We start from the raw sequence: 23,732 nt of genomic DNA on the forward strand, positions 1-23,732 counted from the left end.
AAAACACTGGAGACTTTACACATTGTAACGGCGTCTCATCTTTAATTTTGATCCCTCAGGGGACAGTTTGGGTTGGATAATGGAACATAACTCGTAAGGAAAATAAGCTGAAAAGACAATGCCAATATACTTTCTGGCAGGTGACTGACAGAATGACCAATAAACATCTAAGAGAGAGAGAGAGAGAGAGATTGGTGCTAACGAAATCAAGGAGAGGGGAATCTGGAATAATGGTGATTTTAGCAGTCTGGGGACTTTTTCCATTCTATGTACCGGACGTCAGGCTTGGAGCTGGTGACATGACTCTTGTTGCATGCTGGAGGGGAGGGGAGGGGAGGGGGGAACACAACAGCGACAGCAGGCTGGGGAGGGCTTTAGCCCCTGCTCCTTTCCCACATGCATCGCCGGCTACTTCCCTTCCTCTGCCCAGGATCCCACATTGTCGCTCCGAGGGAAGAAAGAGCGGCAGCAAACGGCAGGAGGAGGAGCAGGAGCCCAGCCATAGCGGCCGGCAGCCTCTCAACCCTGCGTCCAATCCAAGACCCCGGGGGGAGCTACACAATCGCACAGAAAAAAAAAAAACCCGAAAGAAGAGGAAATGCACGTTTAGTTCGGCTTCCTGGCCGAGCAGTTGTGGTGTTGAGTTTTGCTGCTTGTAAGGACTGAAGTTATCCCCCCCCCCCTTTCCCTCTCATGCTCGTGGATCGACGTCGCCTCTCCCGCCACCAGGATGGATAACGACGCCTTCCCCCCGCTGCTGCTTCTAGTTTTGCTGCTGTGTGGTAAGTGAGCGCGGCTCGGCGGAGCGATTCGTCTCAAGTTTCCTTAAACGGTGCACCTGGAAATGGGGCTTGGGAAGATTTCTGCGGCGGAGGGAGGCTGGTCGCGATTTTTTTTTTTTTTTTTTGCCAATAAGTTTTCCAAACAGAACCTGGAGTAATCCGTCATGCGCATATAGTTATTAATAAAAAAAAAAAAAAAACCTACAACGCGTGACTAGTTATTACGGTAATGGAGGGGTACAAGGGACTATTTCCTGTATTAAAATATAGATGTTCCCTGCTTACCTTAGTGCTTGCATAAAATAAAAATAACTGGTATAACTCTCTTCCCTCCCCGGCATTTCATTAGGGTGATCCTTAGCAAAGAGCGCCTTTTTTTTTTCTGGAAACACACAAGTTTGCGATCCTTCCTAAAGACCTGACTGTAGGCGGCCGGTTTAATCCCAGCAATTCTTGAGATAAAAAAAAAAAAAAAAAAAGATGTCTTGAAATGTAGCTGGCGATATCAGCAGTTTAAGTCCACTTTTGATTTGGCTGATGGTTGGATTACGGAAAAGAATACAGGACAGCTGGAACCCCCCCCCCCTTACAGTTGCTGCTGCTGCATTGAAGAACAGACCTCTGGGGTAATTTGCCTGGGAAAGGGAGGTGGCGTCTCGAGACCTCTTTTATTAACCTGGAGTTAGTGCAAGGACTGTACGAGTGTTATCTTTCTTTTGGCAATAATTGATTAGAGGCCGGCATGCCGCTCAGGTGTGCTGATTTTTCTTTCAGCCCGAATTGGCGTTTCGTGGGGGTGGGAAGCGAGAGGGCTGCGGTGACAAAAAAAAAAAAAAAGCAAATGATAGGAATCACTTTCCATAAGAGTTAGAAAATGAAAGGTCCTAGGCGTGAGTCTATGTAAATAATAATATTAAACCCCTTTTAATATTTACAGTGACTCAGCAGCTGCCAGATTTGGGGTCTTGGGTTTTGTTGGAATGCAAAGTTCTTGTACAACTTAGCTGGGGTGTGGAAGCACAAAATAGCTTGAGAGTATGGCCTCAGCACCCTGAGGTTGTGGGTTCGAATCCCTCACTGCTCCCTGTGATCCTGGACAAGTTACTTAATCCTCCGCTGCCTCGGGTACATTAGATAGACTGTAACGACAGTTCTGAGCTGCTTTGGGAGGCTGGACTAAGACATCAAATAATAAACAGCTCTACATCTAACCTTTTTAATTTTACATTTGGACTGACTAAAACCGAGGGTTTAATTTTTGGCTTAACCTAAGAGTCTGGTTTTTCCCCAAGTCTGTTAGACATACTGCAAAGACATTTACTAGGGTACAGGGTTGATATGAAAACAGACATATTCGGACAGGGACTTAGGAAATGAGAGAGAAAGCTCCTAGTTACTGAGGACTCTGTAACATGTATTTGCAATCTCTCTCTTTTCCTCGCTTCAGGCTGCTGGGTTGGGGCAGCATTATTATCTGCAGCTGTATTGTTTGGTTATTTTCCCCCAGTGGTTTCAGCAGTGTATTAAGTCTTAATGAAACGTCATATGAGCCAAATTTCTAATTCCCCTTTATATTCCATGGAAGATGCTTTCTGTAGTTTCGGAGAGATGCCAGTTGAATATAGGGAGAAGAAAAACTTTGCTCCTTGGGATGCTTTTGTAGAGATCTAGTATTGGGCTGATCCCCCCCTCCCCCCTCCCTAAAGAACAACTTTCAGGGAGGTATGAGATATAAATAAGCTAACGCAGTACAGACTATTTATTTCCCTTGTAATAGTTCTGTGGCAGCCTTTCATTTGGTTTAGAGCCAGACTTTGTCCCTTGGCATCTGGTCACTTCGCTTCTCGCTGGGGACTGTGGTAAATCAAAACATGCGCTTTGTATGACTGATTCAAGGCAAAAAAAACCCCAGCAACAAAGGCCTAATCAGAGCCGCCTGCTTGGGTTTTTCTTATTCGCTGCATCTGGGAGGCAGCTTCAGATGGCTAAAGGCATCGTATTGGTGGGCAGTTTGGGACCCAGTTAAAGAGTCGTGGTTTGTAAGGGCTGCACTGATCATGCAGTGCTTCTCAATCCTGTCTTGGAGCTGGAGGCAAGCCTAGCACAATGATTATACAGGAGATAAATCTGCATGCATTGGAGACCTATTGGATGCAAATCTTTCTCATGGTACTCATTGTAGTAGTCCTGAAAACCTGGTTGGCTAGGTGTGCCTTTATCTCCAGGAGAGGGTAGAGAAACTCGGAGCCAGAAGTTGTGGGCACTGATGGTCCTGTTGGTGGCGGCACTGCACTTCTGAATGCTGCACTGCAAGAACATTAAAGAGAGACATCCAGGGCATTAAAAAATAGGAGCATGAAACAGAATTTCTCATTAGCATTTGCCTCTTAATGTTCCTTTCCACATAAGTATTGTGAGATGTTTGGGTATTTTATATATGCATATAAAATATAAAAGGTGTAGGTGTATATTTTCTACAAAATTTACACCACATTCAGGAACTACAGTCAGTTTGAGGAGAGGGGATGGTAAATGCCACATAGAAAATGAGCAATAATTTATCTCTGCCTGTGGTTGGCATAAATAATGCAACACCCCTCCCCCAATCCACCAGTGGCTCTTACAGTAAATTACAGTAAGTGGGATCAGAGTCTTTTCAGCAGGCTTTTGAAAATGCTCTTTAAGCTAAAATAAAGGAAACCAATGCAGAAAATGGCCAGTCTTACAAATAAAACAGCTTACTAGAGATGGATAAAGATCACACAGAGGCTCATTTCCAAAGCAATTGGACACACAAAGTACCATGTTAACTTATGGCACTTTGTGTGTCCATGTGGTTTAAAAATGAGCACCATAGTGTCTGCATACAGTTCTGTTAACTATGATACCAAGGTTCACCTCTGTTCATTCTGATTTTATATTAAGTAATTTGCCAGAGTGTTCACAAGAAATTCAGGGAATAAGCAATTTCAAGAACTGGAGAATATTTTCTTCTAACTTACGACCTTTTCATCAAGTTATTCTAGAAGTGGCTTTTAGCATGGGCCAGTGTGGTAAATGCTCTGATGTTCATAGAATTGCTATGAGCATCGGAGCACTTACCTTGCTGGCCCGTGCTAAAAACCTCTAGAGCAGCTTGATAAAAGGGGGGGGGAGGGAGGGGAAGGTGTTAAGTATTTATAAGGCCCTAAGGCACTGCATAATAATAAAACATTAGGAATGGAGTGAACAGTGTTATTTGGCTAACTGGAAGCATCAAAACTTAGACAAAATTGCATAATATACTGAATAAGTGCAAGATAATGAGTAGGCCAGGGGCACTAGGGTTGCCATATGGCTCCAGAAAAAGGAGTAAACATCAAGTTACCACCTGAATTGGAGAAAATCAACACACAAGTTCCTCAGAATGCCACACCAGATATACGTGTGGTAGCCGTCCTCATAGGAACATAGTAATGTGTGAATATGTTATTTTATAACGTTTCATAACGCTTATAAAGTGCAAGTGCTTCAATAAGTTATATAATGGTCATTTTTTATGTTTAAATCATTTTTATTAAAGGTAACAAAACACACAGCATCATACAGCGCAGCAAGACTCTAAGTTTTTAGCATAAAACAACTCCAATCCCCCCACCACCCAACTCCCCATCCCCCCACCACCCACCCAACCCGGGTAGCAGCAGCGGCAACCAACTCAAAGTACAAGAGTAATAAGAATGAGAAAAGAAATACCAATGATATACTAAACATCCCAAATTTTTTGCTGGACATATGGAGTAAAAGTTAAACTAAAGGGCAGCCAACATAAGCGGAACAGCCGCCCCGCTTTAGAGGACATATCAGCAATATCTCTCCGTTCTAGTAACATTTGTTGTAACATTAATGCTCTCCATTGAGAAAGGGAAGGAGGCTGGGGTGAGAGCCATTGCAATAGGACACACTTCCGTCCCAGCAACACTGCCTTCCTAATGAAAGCTGAACATCCCGGTCGAGGAGGATGTAACCGAATCTGTAAAGTGAAGAGAAAACTCGGATGTAGGCGCCAGGAGCAATGCCAGAGGTGAGCCACAAAAGACAGCACCTTGAGCCAGTAAGAAGACACCAATGGGCAAGTCCAAAACATGTGTCCAATAGTTGCCAAAGGTTGAGCGCATTTACCACAGCTATGTCCCAATCCAATCCCCATCAGGTGTGCTCTCTTCGGAGCGTAGAAGGCACGGAGAAGGAATTTGTAGTTTCTCTCCCTCTCCACTGAAGATAAAGCAGTAGAGTGGCCCAGGCGAATACTCCTACGAATCATCTCGTCCGATATGGGTATCTGGAGATCAGCCGTCCATTTCTGAGCCAGAGTCGTACAATCCAAGGTACCGGATAGCTCCTGTAAGAACTTATGGTAAAGTTTCAAAGGTATAGGTTCCTGAGCCGTGAGGCCAATAGCCTCATGCAACTTATCTTGAATGTCCTCCAGCAACACCGCCGGGGTCAAAGTTTGCAAATAATGCTGAAGTTGTCGATATGCAAACCAATCCGTAGGAGGAAGATGAAACGTCACCTTTAGCTCTGCAAACGGGATGGGGAGACCAGCACGTGTTACTGCTTGAGACACATACTGTAATCCCATACCGGACCAACGATGAAACAAGGCAGAGTCCAGTCCAGGCAAAAAGTCTCCATTTCCCCATAGAGGAAGGCAAGGCGTTCTTCATGGCAAGATCTTCAATAAGCGACATAACATCCGCCAAGCCACACGCATAGCAGGCAGCAACGGATGAGAATGCAGCTGAGGTAAGTCCGGTAAATGGAGAGCATGTAAGAGATAACTAAAGTGGTATGGCTGAAATTGAAAACATTCAATGTCAGGTAGGGAAAAACAAGTAGTGTTACAAAACCAATCATGAATATGATGTAATTGACAGGCAAGATGGTCATTTTTTAAGAGTTACTGCAAAGGCAATACTTAGCTTTGTGAAACTGGGTCTGCTCTCCCTATCCCCGACCCTGATGAAATTATGAAACGCGTCGGTGGGGATTGAGGCAGACCCAGTTTCACAAAGCTAAGCATTGCCTTTGCAGTAACTCTTAAAAAATGACCATTATATAACTTATTGAAGCACTTGCACTTTATAAGCGTTATGAAATGTTATAAAATAACATATTCACACATTACTATGTTCCTATGAGGACGGCTACCACACGTATATCTGGTGTGGCATTCTGAGGAACTTGTGTGTTGAATTTCTCCAATTCAGGTGGTAACTTGATGTTTACTGGGATTTCAGGATTGTCTTTTGTGTGCACATTTAGACTTTTGAGTTCCAGAAAAAGGAGGACAGATTGAGACATCTGGGTTCTACTTCTATTGGAGTAAAACCTGAATGTCTCAATCCATCCTCCTTTTTCTGAAGCCCTATGGTAACCTTAGCCAGGGCCAACCAGTGTGAACACAAAATATGGATCCCCATTCCAAGTTCTCTAGGGCTGATGAGCTTAGGCTCTCTGTGGCAGGTAATTTTTAGAGCTATTTAGCAAATGTATATGAAAGCAGGCCTTTTCAGACCAGCTAGAAAGCATGTTCAGGATGTTATACCATTCACACTTTTAAGCCCAGTGTTTCTCAAGCCAGTCTTCAAATACTTCCTAGTCAGTCTGGTTTATAGCATATACCTAATGAATATGCATGAACAGATTTGCATGCACTACCTCCACTGTAAGTAAATCTATCTCACGCGTATTCATTGTAGATATCCTGAAAGCCAGACTAGCTAGGCAGAGCTTTCCAACCTGTGGTTTGCTACACCAAATGGAGTCTCTAAACTCAGTTTGGGATTATGATGTGGGCGGACCTTCTATAGGGTATCTATTTATTTATTTAAATATTTCTTATATACCTCAAATCTACGGATCTAAGTGGTTTACAACATCCATACATAGAATAGATATAACATTAAAACATACTACTCTTCAAGACATACGGTATTCAATGTGTAAAATGAACAATGTGTAAAATTTCAGCTTTAATTCATAAAAACGCCTAAGAAAAGTCTTCATTAGCCCATGTGCTTTTGTGGCCATGCGAATGAGGTTGCGGCCACCGATAGATTGGTAAACACTGGGGGATTCTTTTACTAAGGTGCGTCCATTATATCCTATGTACGCAGATGTATGGAGGATGCTGGCACCTGTCCTCTCTGCTCCCCGCTCCTTCCCGATCCCCCCTGTTGCACATATGTGCCCCTTCCCTTCCCCTGCACCTCTTAAATTTTCCTGGCGTGAGCAGCATCATGAATTTGCTGCCCACGTTGGTGTCGGCTCTCTCTCCGACATCACTTCTGGGTCCCGAGCCTAGGAAGTGACATCAGAGGGAGAGCTGACACTGACGCTGGAATCAAGTTTGTGATGCTGCTCATACCAGGAAAACTAAAGAGGTATGGGGAAGGGAAGGGGTGCGCAGCGGGGGACGGAGAAGAGAGTGGGGGAGGGGTGCCACTCACCCTCACTATGTTACTGCTCCAGGTACAAAAAAAAATCTCAAATTGCAAGCCCACTAGAGCCAGAGATAGTACCTGTATACTGTGTGTGTATAGCATTGTGTTCATTTACCGTGTTTCCCGAAAATAAGACAGTGTCTTATATTAAGTTTTGGTCCCAAAAACGCACTAGGGCTTATTTGGGGGGATGTCTTATTTTTTTCATATACAGCGATCTTCCTCTCCTCCACCCCAATTCTTGTGCCACATTGCACAGGATTGTGCACTTAATAATCTGTCCCCCTTCCACATTTGCTTTGGATGAAGGAAACAAAATCAAACAAACAAAATCTAATCTAATCTAATGCTTGGCTTTATATACCGAGTTTTCATTCAAAGAAAGCTCGACTCGGTTTACAATAGTTAACTTAAACAAATAAGAATCATAAGAAGAAAGATTTCAAAGAAAATTAATTTCCAAAATGCTTAGTGATTAAAGTGGTTTTCAAGAGTTTACGGAAGAATGGAAGAGAACCGGAGCTTCTTAAAAGGAGCGGAAGATTATTCCAAAGTTGGGGAAACTTAAAAATCAAAGGTTGACTAAAAATTTAGAGCCTTTGTAAGTACTCCATTGCAGCTGGTACCCAAGAATAAGAATGAAAAGGAGAGGTCAACAGGGTAAAAACTCCCTTATCCCCCAGCCCTGATTCACCTTCAACCTACCTTCTACTCTGTCTTCCATCATTCAGTCCCATACAGTATATATGAATGAAACTCCAACTTCCAGCCAATCAGCAGCCTTTACGCCCTACTCATCTGACTCATGATCCTGCCTAATAAACCCACTGACCCTCCTACCCATTGCCCCCGCACAGCAGAACCCTGCTGATCTTTCCACCGCGAGACCAATATACCGTACCTCTACTTCCTTCAGCATCGGTGGCAGCACTCTGAACGGGTTGCTTTGCAGACTTCCCGCCGGGGTCTTCCCTGTGCCGCCGCACCACTGGTGACATCATCAGTGATGCGGCAGAGGGAAAGCCCCCGCAAGGAAGGCCGCAAAGCAGCCTGTTCAGAATGCTGCCGCCAATGCTGAAGGGAGTAGAAGTACGGTATATTGGTCTCGCGGTGGGAAGGTCGGCAGGGTTTTGCTGTGCGGGGGGATGGAGAGCTGCTGGGTAAGGGTAAGGAAAGCTGCTACACATGGGGGGGAGAAAGCACTGCCGTTGGTGAATCGGGCAGCACTATTGTCAGGAGGGATGGAGTCTTGGAGTGTCGAGGACATTTGGGAGGAGCTTCGGGAGTTTATCTAACTAGGGTTTATTTTTGGGGAAAGTCTTATATTAGGACTTACTTCAAAAATCATGCTAGGGCTTATTTTGGGGGAAACATGGTAGTAGTGCTATAGAAATGATAAGTAGTAGTATGAGGAAAAACATCTTTTCACTGCGGCATCCAACAGTTGCAGCAAAAGGTGACCATTCTGTTCAATGGTGCGGTCTTCATGCCTCCTGCAGATCCTATGTAGGCATATCTGCATACATATTTTGTAGTGGAGGAGGTGGTTGGCTTCCTGGAGCTGCCCAGAGAGATTTTATGGTTTGCTGCCACTATGAGCTGCAGTCAGAGGTGCTTAAGGACTTGTTTTTTAGGCTGATACTCTATAGAACATAGGAAACCTCCCAGAAACCTAGAGTTCAGGTTCAAAATCTGGAGGATCTAAATCATATCTGGAAGATGACTGACATATTTCCCTTTTTTTAAAAAAAAATAAATTTCAAACAATTTATTCATAGAAACAGAGAAAAATGAAGGCAGGTAAAGACCACGGGGCTCATTGTCAAAAAATAAAGACATCTAAAAAACCCCAGCATAAACTGGTACTTTAGCATTTTAATCACCAAATTGTCTAAGTGCTGATTTTCAAAACTGTTTTTTAGATGTCTTGTAGGTCATTTACCCTAAAGGATGTCTAAATGTTAAGGGGACTTGTTTCGGGTGGGATTTCGGCGTTTCTAGCACTTGGACATCTTGCAGGGATAATCAAACATTTCCCAAGATATTCAGAACGCCATTTAGATGTGCAGTGGTAGACCTGTTTTAAAAGTGTCTAAGGGCCAAAAAGGTGATCACTAGAGTGATGAAAGCATGGCCCCCAACACTCCCCTAGTGGTCATCCCCCAAAGATGTGAGAGAAAGAATACATACCAGCTTCTATGACAGCTGCAGATATATCAATCTTCCAACCAGATAGTATTTTTTTTACTATCAGCTGCTTTGCAACCCTATATTTTTCATTTTTGCATTTTTTCAGGATCCTCAGCGCCACCACTCAGAGCTCAAACAGATCTCATTGCTCTAAGCTTTACGTGCCAGCTCCTCATCGGGTCCTTTAGCTAATTATCATATATTATGTGAGCTTATTTGCTTTTGTATAATCTGTTTATTTTATCAATATTTAAGCATGTACTTAGCTTTTATCTTGTGGTCTCTGGCTAGGGGGCACATCACACCAACATGTTTCGCTATTACAGCTTTATCAAGGCTTAACCCCATAGTGTTTAACCGCCAAAATCTGCGACCACTCTGTCCTCAGATACTATCTGGTTGGAAGATTGATATTATAGATATAGCACCCTTGAATCAGACCATAAGTTCGTGCACTGTGTGATTAATTAAAGCTGCAGACATATGACATCCTAGTTGAGTAGCCTGGTGGCTAGTGTAGTGAACTATAGGGGGGAGGGGGGATCCTGGCCCATATCCCACGTTACTCACTACATTTATGGTGGAAAGTGTGAGCCTACCAAAACTTACTCAAACCCTACTGTACTGCCATATAAGTGACACCTGCAGCCATTAGGGCTATTGAGGTGGTAGACAGGTGGGCATAGTAGGTTTTGGGGACGTTTTGAGGGCTCACCAAACACTATAAGGGGTTTATGGTAACGTGTACCTGACATACTTTATGTGAAGGTCGCAACAATGCCCCCTAAGATGCCCCATTGTTTTGTTGTTATGTCTGTGTGGCTAGTGCATTAAAATGCTGCCCTCTCCTGTGTACAAATGGGCTTATTTTGGACGTTTTGGTTTTCAATAATGTCTGAAAAAGATAGATGCCTTAAGATCCAGAATGTCTAGATGGGTCATTTTAAAAAAAGAAAAAAGGACATTTTGTGGTTTCAAAAATGGTCATTTTGCCACCCTGATATTGTACTTCTTGTGGGAGATGTCCAGTCAGACATCCTATTGAAAATGGCCCTCCATGTGGCCTATGTAGTCTGTCTATCCATACACTCAATATTCTTGGGAATTATAAATATATAAATATAAATTTTCTGTTCTAGTTAACACCTTCTACAAAAAAGAAAATCTAATGTTGTAATAAAATATATTAAGAGTATAAATATCCAATGATAGTGCTCAGTGAAAGCCATTCAGAACTTCAAGGCATGAAGAGCACGGGACTCTACCAATTCTTGCTTAAATCCATCATGGCACTATAGTGGTAGGCTAGGAAGGGAAGAGTGCCATGATGGATTTAAGCCAGAATTAGTAGAGTCCCGTGCTCTTCATGCCTTGAAGTTCTGAATAATTTTATAAGCATAGGCCTGGATAATAAACTTTTTTTACCAAAATTTTATGGGTGAGTAAATGTGAACGCCTCAGTCCCACCACTCCACCGCCGTTCTATCTTACAACTGCGGGAAAAATTACGTGGCAAACTTTCCTCATTGGCTGTTCTGCATTCACCAAGTTTAAAATTGGTGAATGCAGAACAGCCAATGAGGAAAGTTTGCCACGTAATTCTTCCCACAGTTGTAAGATAGAACGGCGGTGGAGTGGTGGGACTGAGGCGTTCACATTTACTCACCCATAAAATTTTGGTGAAAAACGTTTATTATCCAGTCCTATGCTTATAAAATTATTGCAAACTGTCGGATGGATATAAAGACAAGGTACTAACAGCCGACCTTATATAGAGTTTGAAGTTCTGAATGGCTTTCACTGAGCACTATCATTGAATATTTATACTCTTAATATATTTTATTAAAACATTAGATTTTCTTTTTTGTAGAAGGTCTGTCTATCCATGCCATATACTATCCCTTCCTCTCCCTTAGAGATCCAAAGTAGTTTTACCCAAACTATAAGACAAACCTGTGATATTTCATCCACTTTTGACACCATAAATCATAGTATTTTATTGCAGCGTTTGTGGGACATTTGATTGGTTTCCCTCTTATTTGCAGAAATCCCAAAATGGCAGTGAAATGGGCAAATATGTTCTCATTTGCACAAGCCTCGAACACACATGATTTTCCAGAGGGCATAATTTGAGGTTGAGGGCTGGTAGACTTAAGAGTAAAGTTAGGAGGTGGTGGAGAGAAAAATGGTGACAAGTTCAAACAACACTGGGATGAACACAGCCATTGAACCTTAGTCCTCCCTTCCCCATTACTCTGTTTATAATTCTGTCCTCGAACTGCTTTAATGTAGCATATACAGTACGTACATTCTGTAATTCCTTATATTGTAAATCACCTTGAACCTATTTAGGCATGGTGTGACTCAGAAATACTGGATTAGATTAGAATGATACAGGAACAAATGTGTCCCCCATCCCTGAGCCGTGGTTAACTGCAGGTCTCCATTCCTGTGTCATTCTGTAGTTTATCCGAAGGATACTATACAATAGGGCCAAATTTGCACAGCGTGAGCTGCTATTAACCTATCATGAGGACAAGGAAGAGTTGGGCATTATTTTTGTTCAAAAATTTACTCCTCTTTCCCTTAAAATTAATAAGTCTATATTAAAACATTGGCATGTAGCTAGGTTAGCTATTCCAGACTGCCTTGAAAAACCTATTTTTTTCTACAAACGCACCAGAAACATTGGTGAATTGGTTAAAAGGAAACCCACAGGAGGGCCTCTCAGGAATAGAGGGACCCATAGTGGTTGTGGCAGGTGTCAATGGTGCCACCTCACTATGTCAGGCCAGTGTTGGGTGCATCCGCAGACTGGGGCTAAATTTTATAATCAGGTGTCCACTAACTGTGATTCTACGTGTGTAGTGTATGTAATCCAGTGCCCCTGTAATAAAATTTACATCGGGCATACGATGCGGTCTATTAAAACACACTTAAATGAACACAAATCATGTTTCTGCACCGAACGAGATACTGCCCGGCTGGTTAAACACTGGCAACTTATGGGTCACCAGTGGTCTGACATTAAATGGAGAATCATAGACATGGTTACTGTAGGGTGGGAGGGAGGAAACATTCATAAAGCTTTGGCTTTCAAAGACCAGAAATGGATTTATAAATTAAATTCCCTGGCTCCCACAGGATTAAACGAGGAAATCGAATGGCTATCTATCCTGTGAGAGTCCGTTACTTCCAGGTTAGGTTTTGTCACAGCTGAGCCGCGTACCGGGACGTTGATTACATCAGACGTCCTGCGCTGGGCGTTAGGCCAGCTGTATTTAATGGCAGCAATGGGTCACCGCGGCCATGTTACAAAGTTGGTATGCTGCTCCCTCAAACGGTAAGTGCCAGTTTTACTCTGTTTTAGAAATCTTTTCAAGTTAGGCAGTACCTGTTGTTGTTTGTCACAAGTAGGAGAAAGTAAGGCATGTACTTATTACATTGCAGTTTCCCTCCACCCTGAAGAAAGGTTTCCTTGTGAAACATGCATGTCGGGAGAGGTGAAGACAAGACACAATCACTATAAGCTAAGTGACTTTATGGTGTCATATATATAAAATATTTTAAGAAATAGTGGACAAAATAATTAAAATGAAAATAAAATGATATAAATACTAATAAAAGTTGGACCGACAAAGAACATAAGCATTCGGGAGTTCAGTACCGATTGCGGTCTGAAGGTCCATACATATGAGTAAAATATCTCAATTGGTGGTGTTATAAGTACGGCTTGCCTTCAGAATAAATGATACCAAGACAAACACTTTACATGATTCTCTAGTTTAGACACCTTAAGCCAGAAATAATTTAAATCAATCTATGTATGTTCAATTCAGTCTCTCAAGTGTTAATTGCACCATTAAATATTGAAAAGAGTGATTTGAGAATTTTTGAAAATAGTGGAAATAATTTTTCCTTCCATTATAGTCTTGAGATATAACGACTGCAGAGGGGATTGTTCTTGCAGCTTTGTTAGAGAGATGGAAATTTTTGTAATAGGCTGTATAAGTTTCCACCAATTTAAAATATTGAAATTGTGGAAAATTGTATGATAGAGAGAGTTCCTGAAAGGAATGTAAGGAAAAGTTATTTTGTATAAGTCTTAATGCCGAATTCCTAATGATTGCCTTTTGGGCCAGTTAATACAGAATTTATCAGTCTTAAACTTCATATTATTCCAATAGCAATAGCTAATCTTTTAATAATTAATAATTCTTCAATGTCAAAGGCATATTCAATGTCAATAACATGGGTAGAGGAGTTGGATAGAGAATTTTCTCGATTTCCAACCATGACAGAGAATACGAGGTTTGAGGTTTATGCGTAGTCCAAAATGTTCCATATTTTAATAAGGATGCTGAGTGATAGGAACAAAAATCTGGGAAATTAACTCCACATTGATCTCTGGGAGCTTTCAAAGTTTTGAAGCCACTATGTGGAGACTTGGGGCTCCTTTTACAAAGGTGCACTAGCGTTTTTAGCGCACGCACCGGATTAGCACGCGCTACCCAAAAAAACTACCGCCTGCTCAAGAGGAGATGGTAGCGGCTAGCGCGCGTGGCATTTTAGCGCGCGCTATTCCGTGCGTTAAGGCCCTAACGCACCTTTGTAAAAGGAGCCCTTATTGTTTCATAGAAATTTGGAAAGTTTAGAATCATATTTTCTTTTACAGAATTCTAGGGGGGCATTTCCCAGGAAGCATCATGACAATATAAATAAGAATAGCCTTACTGGGTCAGACCAATGGTCCATCAAGCCCAGTAGCCCGTTCTCCGGTGGCCAATCCAGGTCACTAGCAATATTCCTTGCTACCGATACAGTTGTGGAGTAATGATTATTTTGATCGTATCAAGCCTACCCCAGCAGGATAAACTGAGGGAGAAACCCTTTGGAAATGGCATCATCGATATTAGTAAGGATTTTCCTTTTATTAAGAAGCAAGGGGCCCTTTTATTAAGCTGCACTAAACACTAGCTCGTGGGTACCACAGATTAAAAAGGCTTTTTTGGTTGGTTTTCCTCTTATCTGCAGAATTATAAGATGGTAGTGAAATGGACAAATATTTGAAATATTTGTCCTCATTTGAACAAGCTATGAACACACATGATTTTATATTTAAATTTTTTTTATTTTAAAGTATATAAAGGGACAATATTTTGTAAAACTGTTTATAAGTCACAAATAGAGCCTTCCATTTTGACCTTCCCAAAGATTTTTTTTAAAAAAACAACACACTCTAGTGTCCTGTGGTAAAGTGTGCACACCCAGAAAACTTACATTTTATTTTCCTGGAAAGGGGTATGTATGAGGGTGTGCAAAATTAGTGCATGGCCATTAATTCAGAAAACGGAAAAATCGTCCATTTTCCAGCCATGGGAAAAGTGGCCTTAACATGCGGAAAGGACCTATGTAAGCAGCATGCTAAGACCACCTTTTGCTGCGGTATAGTAAAAGGACCCTATGGTCTGTTCAGGATCTTTAACCATATTCCCAAATATTTCAACAGAATTCTAGGGGGGAACCATTTAAAATGAGTGTTATCAACAGAAGATCTGGGTTGTCAAATTATTTAAAGGCATTATTTCTTATTTCTCTCAATTAATTTTATACTCAGAAAAGACAGAGAACTCATGTACAGTCAATATGAGATATTGAACTAATAGAGATGGTTCTGACAGAAACAGCAATAAATCATCTACATAGGCTGCTACCTTTGTTTCTGAGACGTGTGAATTCCTTTTATCTATTGACTTTTGTCTAATTGCAAGGAGCAGGGGTTGTAATGCAAGACTGAATAATAAAGCAGAAAGAGGACATCCCTGTCGGATTCCACGATCCAGTAACAAAAGATGGGTCAACTTTTCATTAACCAATATTCTTGAATGGGGACAACAATATACAGTAGTGTACGTATCCAATCAGAGAATTCCCAATCCATCTCGGACCACTCTAGTACCTGAAAATAAATAAGGCCATTTGATCCTGTTAAAAGCTTTTTCTGCATCAATGGGGAAAGCTACATAGTGTTCTTGTGACTTCAAAGCTATTTAATTAAAGTTATGAAAAATGCCTAGATTATCATCAATATATCTATTACTCATGAAATCTTTTTGATTTGAATGAAGTAATAAGCGTAACGCTCTGTTGAGCCTAAGAACAATTGCTTTAGACTTGAGAGAAATTGCGGTGTCACATGCTCCATATTAACGCACTCTGAGTGGAAGAGTTTTTCATAAAATCTAACAAATTCCAATTCAGTTTCTGTTTGTTTATGAATGATTTTAGCATTAGAGTTACATATGGAAGTAATTTACCATTTTTTTTTCTTTTTACCTTTAAGAAAGCGGTTGTTGTCACCAGCATAATAGCCAGCTTTACTTACAAAGATCTTATAACCAGCTTGTAAACTAAGGATTATATAATATTTGTGTTTAGAGTTAACAAGTTCAATAAACACTTCCCTAGAGTGTGAAGTTTAAGATTGATTTTCGAATGTTTTGATTTTTTTGTTCAAAAGTTTCTATTTCTGCAAGATCTTTCTTTTTTTTCCCCCCTTATGAGGAGTAGCTCATAATCTCCCCTCTTAGAGATACTTTTATAGGACCCTCATAAGGCGATAGCATCATATTGGGAGATTGGATTATGTTGAAAAAATTATTTTTCAAATTTTTCAATGCGGGGTATGACATCATCTAATAAAAGTGAGATATTAAATCTCTAAGTCTCTGATGAGACCTCATTTAGAATATTGTGCACAATTCTGGAGGCCACACCTTCAAAAAGATATAAAAAGGATGGAGTCGGTTCAGAGGAAGGCAACTAAAATGGTGCGTGGTCTTCGTCATGAGGTGTATGGGGATAGACTTAAAGATATCAATCTGTATACTTTGGAGGAAAGGAGGCAGAGGGGAGATATGATAGAGATGTTTAAATACCTATATGATGTAAATGTGCATGAGTCGAGTCTCTTTCCTTTGAAAGGAAGCTCTGGAATGAGAGGGCATAGGATGAAGTTAAGAGGTGATAGGCTCAGGAGTACGGTAATCTAAGGAACAGTCTCCCAGAAGAAGTGGTGGAGACAGAGACTGTGAGTTTGAGAAAGCGTGGGATAGGCACATGGGATCTCTAAGAGAGAGGAAGAGATAATGGTTACTGCGGATGGACAGACTGAATAGGCCATTTGGCCTTTATCTGCCATCTTGATTCTATGTTTCTCTGTTTCCATGTGATCTCTCCAGATGGGAGATGTATTCTGAATGGTGCAAGGCAACAACAAGGCAACGATCCACTAAAGAATCCAATGTGGAATAAAAGAAAACTGGCAGACAGTATGGAGATTAAAATCAGATTTATTCAAGGTGCTCCCAGGAACCATGCTGATCTTCTTTTTTCAACATATTCTGACCTCCAAAGAGAGGAAGATATTTTGTCCATACATGGCCACTTTTTGTGTTTTTGTCAACATGTGATTACTGGAGAGAGGGAAAGGAAGGAGTAGCTGTGTAGCCACTAATGCTCCTAAAGCCACATAAACACATCTGTTGCAAATTGCTCTGACATTTTCTGGCATAGCTGGGCTCCATGCTGGAGCATAGTAAAGGGGTTTGGGTGGGATGGACAACCCCGGGCACCATCGTGGTGGGGTGCTGGCACCTCTCCACCTCCACACACTATACTTGCATCCTCCCTTCCCCCTGCACCTCTTTAAATCTTCGTCAGCACGAGCAACTTCTCTAGCCTGCTGCTCACGCTGTCCTGGCTTCCCTCTGAAATCACTTCTGGGTGGTAGGGCCAGGAAGTGACATCAGAGGGAAAGCCAATACCAGTACGAGCAGCAGGTCGGAGAAGCTGCTCATACTGGCAAAGATTTAAAGAGATATAGGGGTGCGAGTGTGGTGGTGATGGTGGGGGTGCCTCCTACCCTCACTATGCTACTGGTTCCAGGATATTTGGACGCCCCATTTTCTCTCTTGCCTACCTTTATTTTGCCTTTTTCTGCTATCTTCATACCTTGATCTGCAGATGCCAGCCTTACAGGGTTATCCAGGAGTTAAAGGTTAAGCTCCAGGATAAAAATCCTTGGAGAAAAGAAAAAGAAAAAAATCACAAGAATTCTCCAAACATGAATCGCCTTTCCCTTATCAGCGTCTTACTGGTTTCACAGGTTCTTAGATGTCACAGTTCAGCCAGAGTTCGGAATGTCATGGTTTAAGGAGCAAAGAATTGTGGTTGCCATATTAGTCCACTTGGATAATGTAGAAATAAGGGTCACCAGACAAGCTGTGAAAGGTTTCACCTGCAACTTGTTAGCTGACCCTTATTTCCACATTGTGTAAGCAAAAAGAGAGAAAGATAAAAGAACCAGACATCATCAATTTCAGGCAACCCAGTTTTTGTGAATTAAATACAAACAGGAGAATACATCTGCCTGTACTTTTCTCTGTCGAATACATATTTGAATTTTTCAATCATGTTGTGACAGTATCTGATCTTCTTTTAGTTCTGTTCAGTGGCGTAGTGATGGAGGTTGGTGCCTGGGGTGGTAGCGCCCAGCATCTCTGCGCCATTCCCCTCCCCCTACTTTTCCGTGCTGCTTGGCTGCCCACCAAATTTTCCCCGCTGCTTGAGCACCCCTTGCATACCTCTGAAATGTTCGCCAACACAAGCAGCATTTTCCACCCGCTGCTCAAGCCGATATCGGCTCCCTTTTGATGTCTTGGTCCTATGACCAGAAAGTGACATCAGAAGGGAGCCAATGCCAGCACAAGCAGCAAGTAGAAGATGCTGCTCGAGCCGGTGAACATTTAAAGAGATATGCAGGGGGACATAGAGAAGGAGGGAAAGCACTGGCGCCCCCCCACAAAGACAGCGCCAAGGGTAGTCTGCCCCCGTCTTTACTATGCCCTTGTTTCTGTAGAACAGAAAGTACTAATTTACATAATGCAATCTTATTGCATTTTCATAGAGCTTCATGTACACTGCTTAACATATGGCAGCTACATGTGTAAGAAATTTTTGTATGGACCTTCAGAATGCAGTCGGGCACTAAGTCCTTCCAGCTGCTAAAGTCTTCATCAGTCCAACTTTTATTGAAAACATTTATAAATTAGTTTTTTCATAATTCAAACTTTTTATATTTTTCTGTATTTCTGTGAAGTTTTTTTTTTTTGTGCAACTATTCATATAAAATTCAATTTAAACCACATAGCTTTCAATTTCAAATCGCACCAAAACCACCTCTCCTGACATGCATGTTTCAAAGGAAACTTTCTTCAGAGTCAGGGGGAGCTGAAAAAATAAAGCAATAAATATCTTACTTCCATAGCTTCTAAATATAGGGCTCCTTTTACTAAGCTGCGTTAGCGTTTTTAGCGCACGCTAAACCCGCGCTACGCAGCTTGAACTAACGCCACCTCAATACTGCCGTTAAGGTCTAGCGCGCAAGGTAGAAGGCCGTGCTAGTACACGAGGTGTTGCATAGACACTGGAGGTTGTCTACTGCAGAACAGGTAAGCTTTGCTTATTGGTGACTACTTTGACGTTTGACGTTGCATGCACTGTTTCAACGTCAGATCAGCTGAAATAAAAGACTTTTAAGTACAAACTGCAGCCATGTTTGACTCCAGCTGTAAGCTCCCACAATTGGTAAGTGTTTTGTTTTACTTCTATTTTTGTCAAGCTGGAAGACAGTATTAACAAGATGGGTTTATAAAAAAACTTTTTGTGACATCTCTGAAGCATATTTTTCACTATATTTAGAACACGGAAGTAAGATATTTATTGTTTTATTTTTTCAGCTCCCCCTGACCCTGAAGAAAGTTTCCTTTGAAACATGCATGTCAGGAGAGGTGGTTTTGATGAGATTTGAAAAAGCTAAGTGGTTTAAATTGAATTTTATATAAATAGTTGCACAAAAAAAACTTCACAGAAATACAGAAAAATATAAAAAGTTTGAATTATGAAGAAACTAATTTATAAGTGTTTTCAATAAAAGTTGGACTGATGAAGACTTTAGCAGCTGGAAGGACTTAGTGCCTGACTACTTTCTGAAGGTCCATACAAAAATTTCTTACACATGTAGCTGCCATATGTTAAGCAGTGTACATGAAGCTCTATGAAAATGCAATAAAATTGCAGTATGTAAATTAGTACTTTTTATTGGAAGGTATATGATTCTGTACTAATTGAGTGACATAGAATTACAGCCTGTTTCTGTTTGAACAGTGCTTCTCAACCATAAGAACATAAGAAGCGCCATCTCCGGATCAGACCTTCGGTCCATCAAGTCCGGCGATCCGCACACGCGGAGGCCCTGCTAGGTATACACCTGGCTTATTTTATAGCCAACCATATCTTTATATGCCTCTCTCAAGGAGATATGCATCTAGTTTGCTTTTGAAGCCTAGGACTGTCGATTCCGCAATAATCTCCCCTGGGAGAGTATTCCAGATGTCAACCACTCTCTGTGTGAAGCAGAACTTCCTGATATTAGTCCTGAACTTGTCCCCCCTTAGCTTCATTTCATGTCCTCTTGTCCGTGTCAAATTGGACAATGTAAATAATCTTCTCTGCTCTATTTTGTCGATTCCTTTCAGTATTTTGAAGGTCTCGATCATATCCCCACGCAGTCTCCTTTTCTCAAGGGAGAACAATCCCAGTGTTTTAAGTCGATCCTCATATTCCAGTTTCTCCATACCCTTCACTAGTTTAGTTGCTCGTCTCTGCACCCTCTCCAGCAGTTTTATATCCTTCTTTAGGTAGGGAGACCAATGTTGGACGCAGTATTCCAAGTGGGGTCTGACCATTGCCCTATAAAGCGGCATTATAACTTTCTCCGATCTACTCGAGATTCCTTTCTTTATCATGCCCAACATTCTATTTGCCTTCTTTGCCGCTGCCGCGCATTGTGCCGACGGCTTCAGGGTCCTATCTATCAGTACACCCAGATCCCTTTCTTGTTCACTTTTTCCCAGAGTTGCACCTGACATTCTGTACTCGTATTCCTTATTTTTACTGCCTAAATGCATTACCTTGCATTTCTCCACGTTGAACTTCATCTGCCATTTCTCCGCCCATTTTTCTAACCCAGTCCTCGGGTCACACTCAGCCAGTCAGGTTTTCAGGATAAATACAGATGAGATAAAGCTGGATGCACTACCTCCACTGTATGCAAATTCTATCATGCATATTCATTGTGGGTACCATGAAAACTTGACTGGCTGGATATGCCCTGAGGCAGTGGCATAGTGAGGATGGGAGCTGCCCCCTTACCCTCTTATCCACCCCCTTCTGCTTAGCCCACCCCCCTGCAGTGCTCGCTCCCCTTCCCCCATACCTGTTTAGCGCCCTGGCGCGAGCAGCATCTCTTAACTTGCTGTCCACGCCGGTGTCTGCTTTCTCTCTGACATCACTTCCTAGTCGTGGGACCCGGAAGTAATGTCGGAGGGAAGCACTGAGGTCAGCACAAGCAGCAGGTTGGAGCTGCCCTTCGCCGGTGAAGAACTAGAGGCACGGTGATGGGAAATTGAAGGCACGAGCACGGTGGAGAGGAGAGGTGCTGGCTCCTGGCTATATTTTGCTCACGAGCTAGCCACAGCAAAGCTTAGAACATTCCCTGGCACAATTATCCAAAATACTGTGGCAGTTTGGAGGCATATTTGTGTACCTTTAAATACTGATGTAGATACCAACATGAAATTTTAAAGAAAATCTTATTTTAAAGATGAAAGGCTCCTTTTACGACGGTGCGCTAACGTTTTTAGCACACGCACACGATTAGTGCACGCTATAGTGTGTGCTGGCCGAAAAACAATAGCCTGCTTAAAAGGAGGCGGTAGCGGCTGGCGTGCGCGAAGCGCACACTAAAACCGCTAGCACACCTTTGTAAAAGGAGCCCTCAGTGCACACTAAAGATTAGCGTGCGCTAAATGCTAAGATGCCCGTAGGATATAAAGCAGTGGTTCCCAAACCTGTCCTGGAGGACCCCCAGGCCAGTCGGGTTTTCAGGATCGCCCTAATGAATATGCATGGAGCAGAGTTGCATGCCTGGCACCTCCATTATATGCAGATCGCTCTCATGCATATTCATGAGGGTTATCCTGAAAACCTGAGAGGCCTGGGGGTCCTCCAGGACAGGTTTGGGAACCACTGCTTTATATCCTATGGGCATCTTAGCATTTAGCGCATCTTAATAAATGTACCCCAAAATATTTCTCCAGCCTTGATATATATTTGAATCATTTATGTATATCAGTTTCTATTATCTTTTCTTGCTTATAGGTTGTTCTTCCTTTTCAGATGTATGTTTGTTTATTTCTAAAACTTTTACCCTCTTTACCCCAAATCATAAACATACTTAAGTCAATAAAAAACACAAAAAAAGAAAACAAAGCCATACCATAAGGTCTGGTGCCAATGCTATCCCCTTTTCCTAATCACAATAAGTTACAGATTTCACCTACCATTTCCCCCAAAATGATTCATATAGAGGGAAAAGTCTGCAAAAACAAAAGTTTTTTTTTTTAATATTCTTTATTCATTTTCAAAATTACATTAAGTGTTAAATATATTCCTTCAGATTAACATTAACTACATCACTTACAATCATTGATATATTACATAAAAACATATCCCTTCCCTTTTCCCACCCCACCCACCCTTATATTCCATTATCATATAAAACATGTAATAATAAAATTCCCCCCTCCCTACCCCTTAAATCGATAAGTATAAGGGAAACAATTTCAAATTAATCTTTACAATACTTTGTTAATGGTTTCCACACATCCTGAAACTTCTTAAAGTATCCCCATTGCAATGCAATAAACCTTTCCATTTTATAAATATGGCATTGTCACCTGGAAGCAGGAACTTTAGATCATTTACTGTTTCATTGCCCATTTATTATGAATTTTTGGAAATCAATTTGGGACCAAATTAATAATTTATTAGACAACCCAGTGGCATTATCCTATGATACTGTGATATTTGGTATGGAAATGAGAGCAAAGAGTCAGATTTCTGTGAATCATAATAAATTACTACTTATAATGACTGGTGTTGCCATTCAGCAAATTACATATAATTGGAAGGATTGGAGGAGAATAAATTATAACTTCTGGTGGAACTCTTTATGCCATATTTATAAAATGGAAAGGTTTACAAACAAGTTTTTTAAAACTTCTAAAACTGTTGCAATACTGAACAAAATCTGAGGTGCCCTGGAAGCTTGTTTCACTAAGGAAAAAGGCGAAAGCTGATGTGTCGGCATAATGAATGATATTAAGAGCTGGTACCTCAAGGTGTTTGTCATTATTAGATCTCAAAGCGATGGGCGGAACATATAACTGTATTACTTGACCCAAATACTGAGCAGCTACAACACTTTATATTGAAGACTCTTCTACATTGGTGTTACATGTTCAACTTTCAAAGCCCATCAATTTGCATGTGTTATAAATAGGGCTTCTATTCTTAGGTGTTTATAAATTCATAAATTGTAAATCTAGTGTTTATTTTGTTGCTAATTGGGGCTCCCTGATTCCCAGAATGTAATCTCTGGCCTTCCCAGCAGGCATTGCTTTGGCTTCCCTCCAGGGCCTTTTGCATTTCTCAGCTGTGGAGAGTAATACCACTTGCCATGTGTTCTTAAATCCTTATTCAATTTAAAATAAAGATTTTAAATAAGATGTCAATGTCTAAACGAATCTTTGGAAAGAAAAGACTATAGGCATTTATTTCCTGCAGGATAAAGGTAGAGTTCAATTAGAATATGTATTTGACTGATGTCGTTGCAATTTTGATTATTTGTTTGGGAGAAGATGAGACTGGGATAGGGTTATTGTTGGGGGTGATAATTTAATATTATAATTTGTGGGGGGGGGAGGTCTGTCTAACTTGTGTAACTTGGGGCTCCTTTTATCAAGCCGCACCAGTGGTTCAACACGTGTAATAGCGTGCATTAAACCACTGGCCGCGCTAGCCGCTACCGTCTCCTCTTGAGCAGGCGGTAGTTTTTAGCCAGCGCGGGGGCTAGCGCATACTGAAAAGTCACGTGCGTTAACCCCGCTAGCGCGGCTTGATAAAAGGAGCCCTTGGACACTAGTTTGGTGAGCTGTGTTCCGAAATTAAACAATCAGTAAATATACAGGACCTTGATCATTTGCACATACTGAATGCCTGCTACATCCCTGCCCCTCCAAACTTCCTGCTTCAGAGAGGGCAGGATGTGGTAAGTATGAGCCACATGGGCGCTTAAGGGCACATTCTC

At 41.5% G+C, this 23,732-nt stretch overlaps 1 protein-coding gene across 3 annotated transcripts in view; it reads left to right on the plus strand.

Annotated features, from left to right (window-relative positions):
* The first annotated feature begins 363 nt into the window (after positions 1 to 363).
* Positions 364 to 23,732, plus strand: part of RAMP3 (receptor activity modifying protein 3) — a 275,933-nt gene continuing 252,564 nt past the window's right edge. For 2 of the 3 annotated variants that reach the window (XR_004538034.1, XR_004538035.1), the window contains exon 1: positions 364 to 782. Coding sequence is in view for 1 of the 3 variants with exons in the window: in XM_033930188.1 (XP_033786079.1) it covers positions 731 to 782 (52 nt within the window). In the remaining 2 variants the exon portion in view is untranslated. The remainder of the gene's footprint in view (positions 783 to 23,732) is intronic. The other variant, XM_033930188.1, reaches the window with a different exon arrangement.

This window comes from Geotrypetes seraphini, chromosome 2 (assembly GCF_902459505.1).
Source record: "Geotrypetes seraphini chromosome 2, aGeoSer1.1, whole genome shotgun sequence".
Classification (NCBI taxonomy): Eukaryota; Metazoa; Chordata; class Amphibia; order Gymnophiona; family Dermophiidae; genus Geotrypetes; species Geotrypetes seraphini.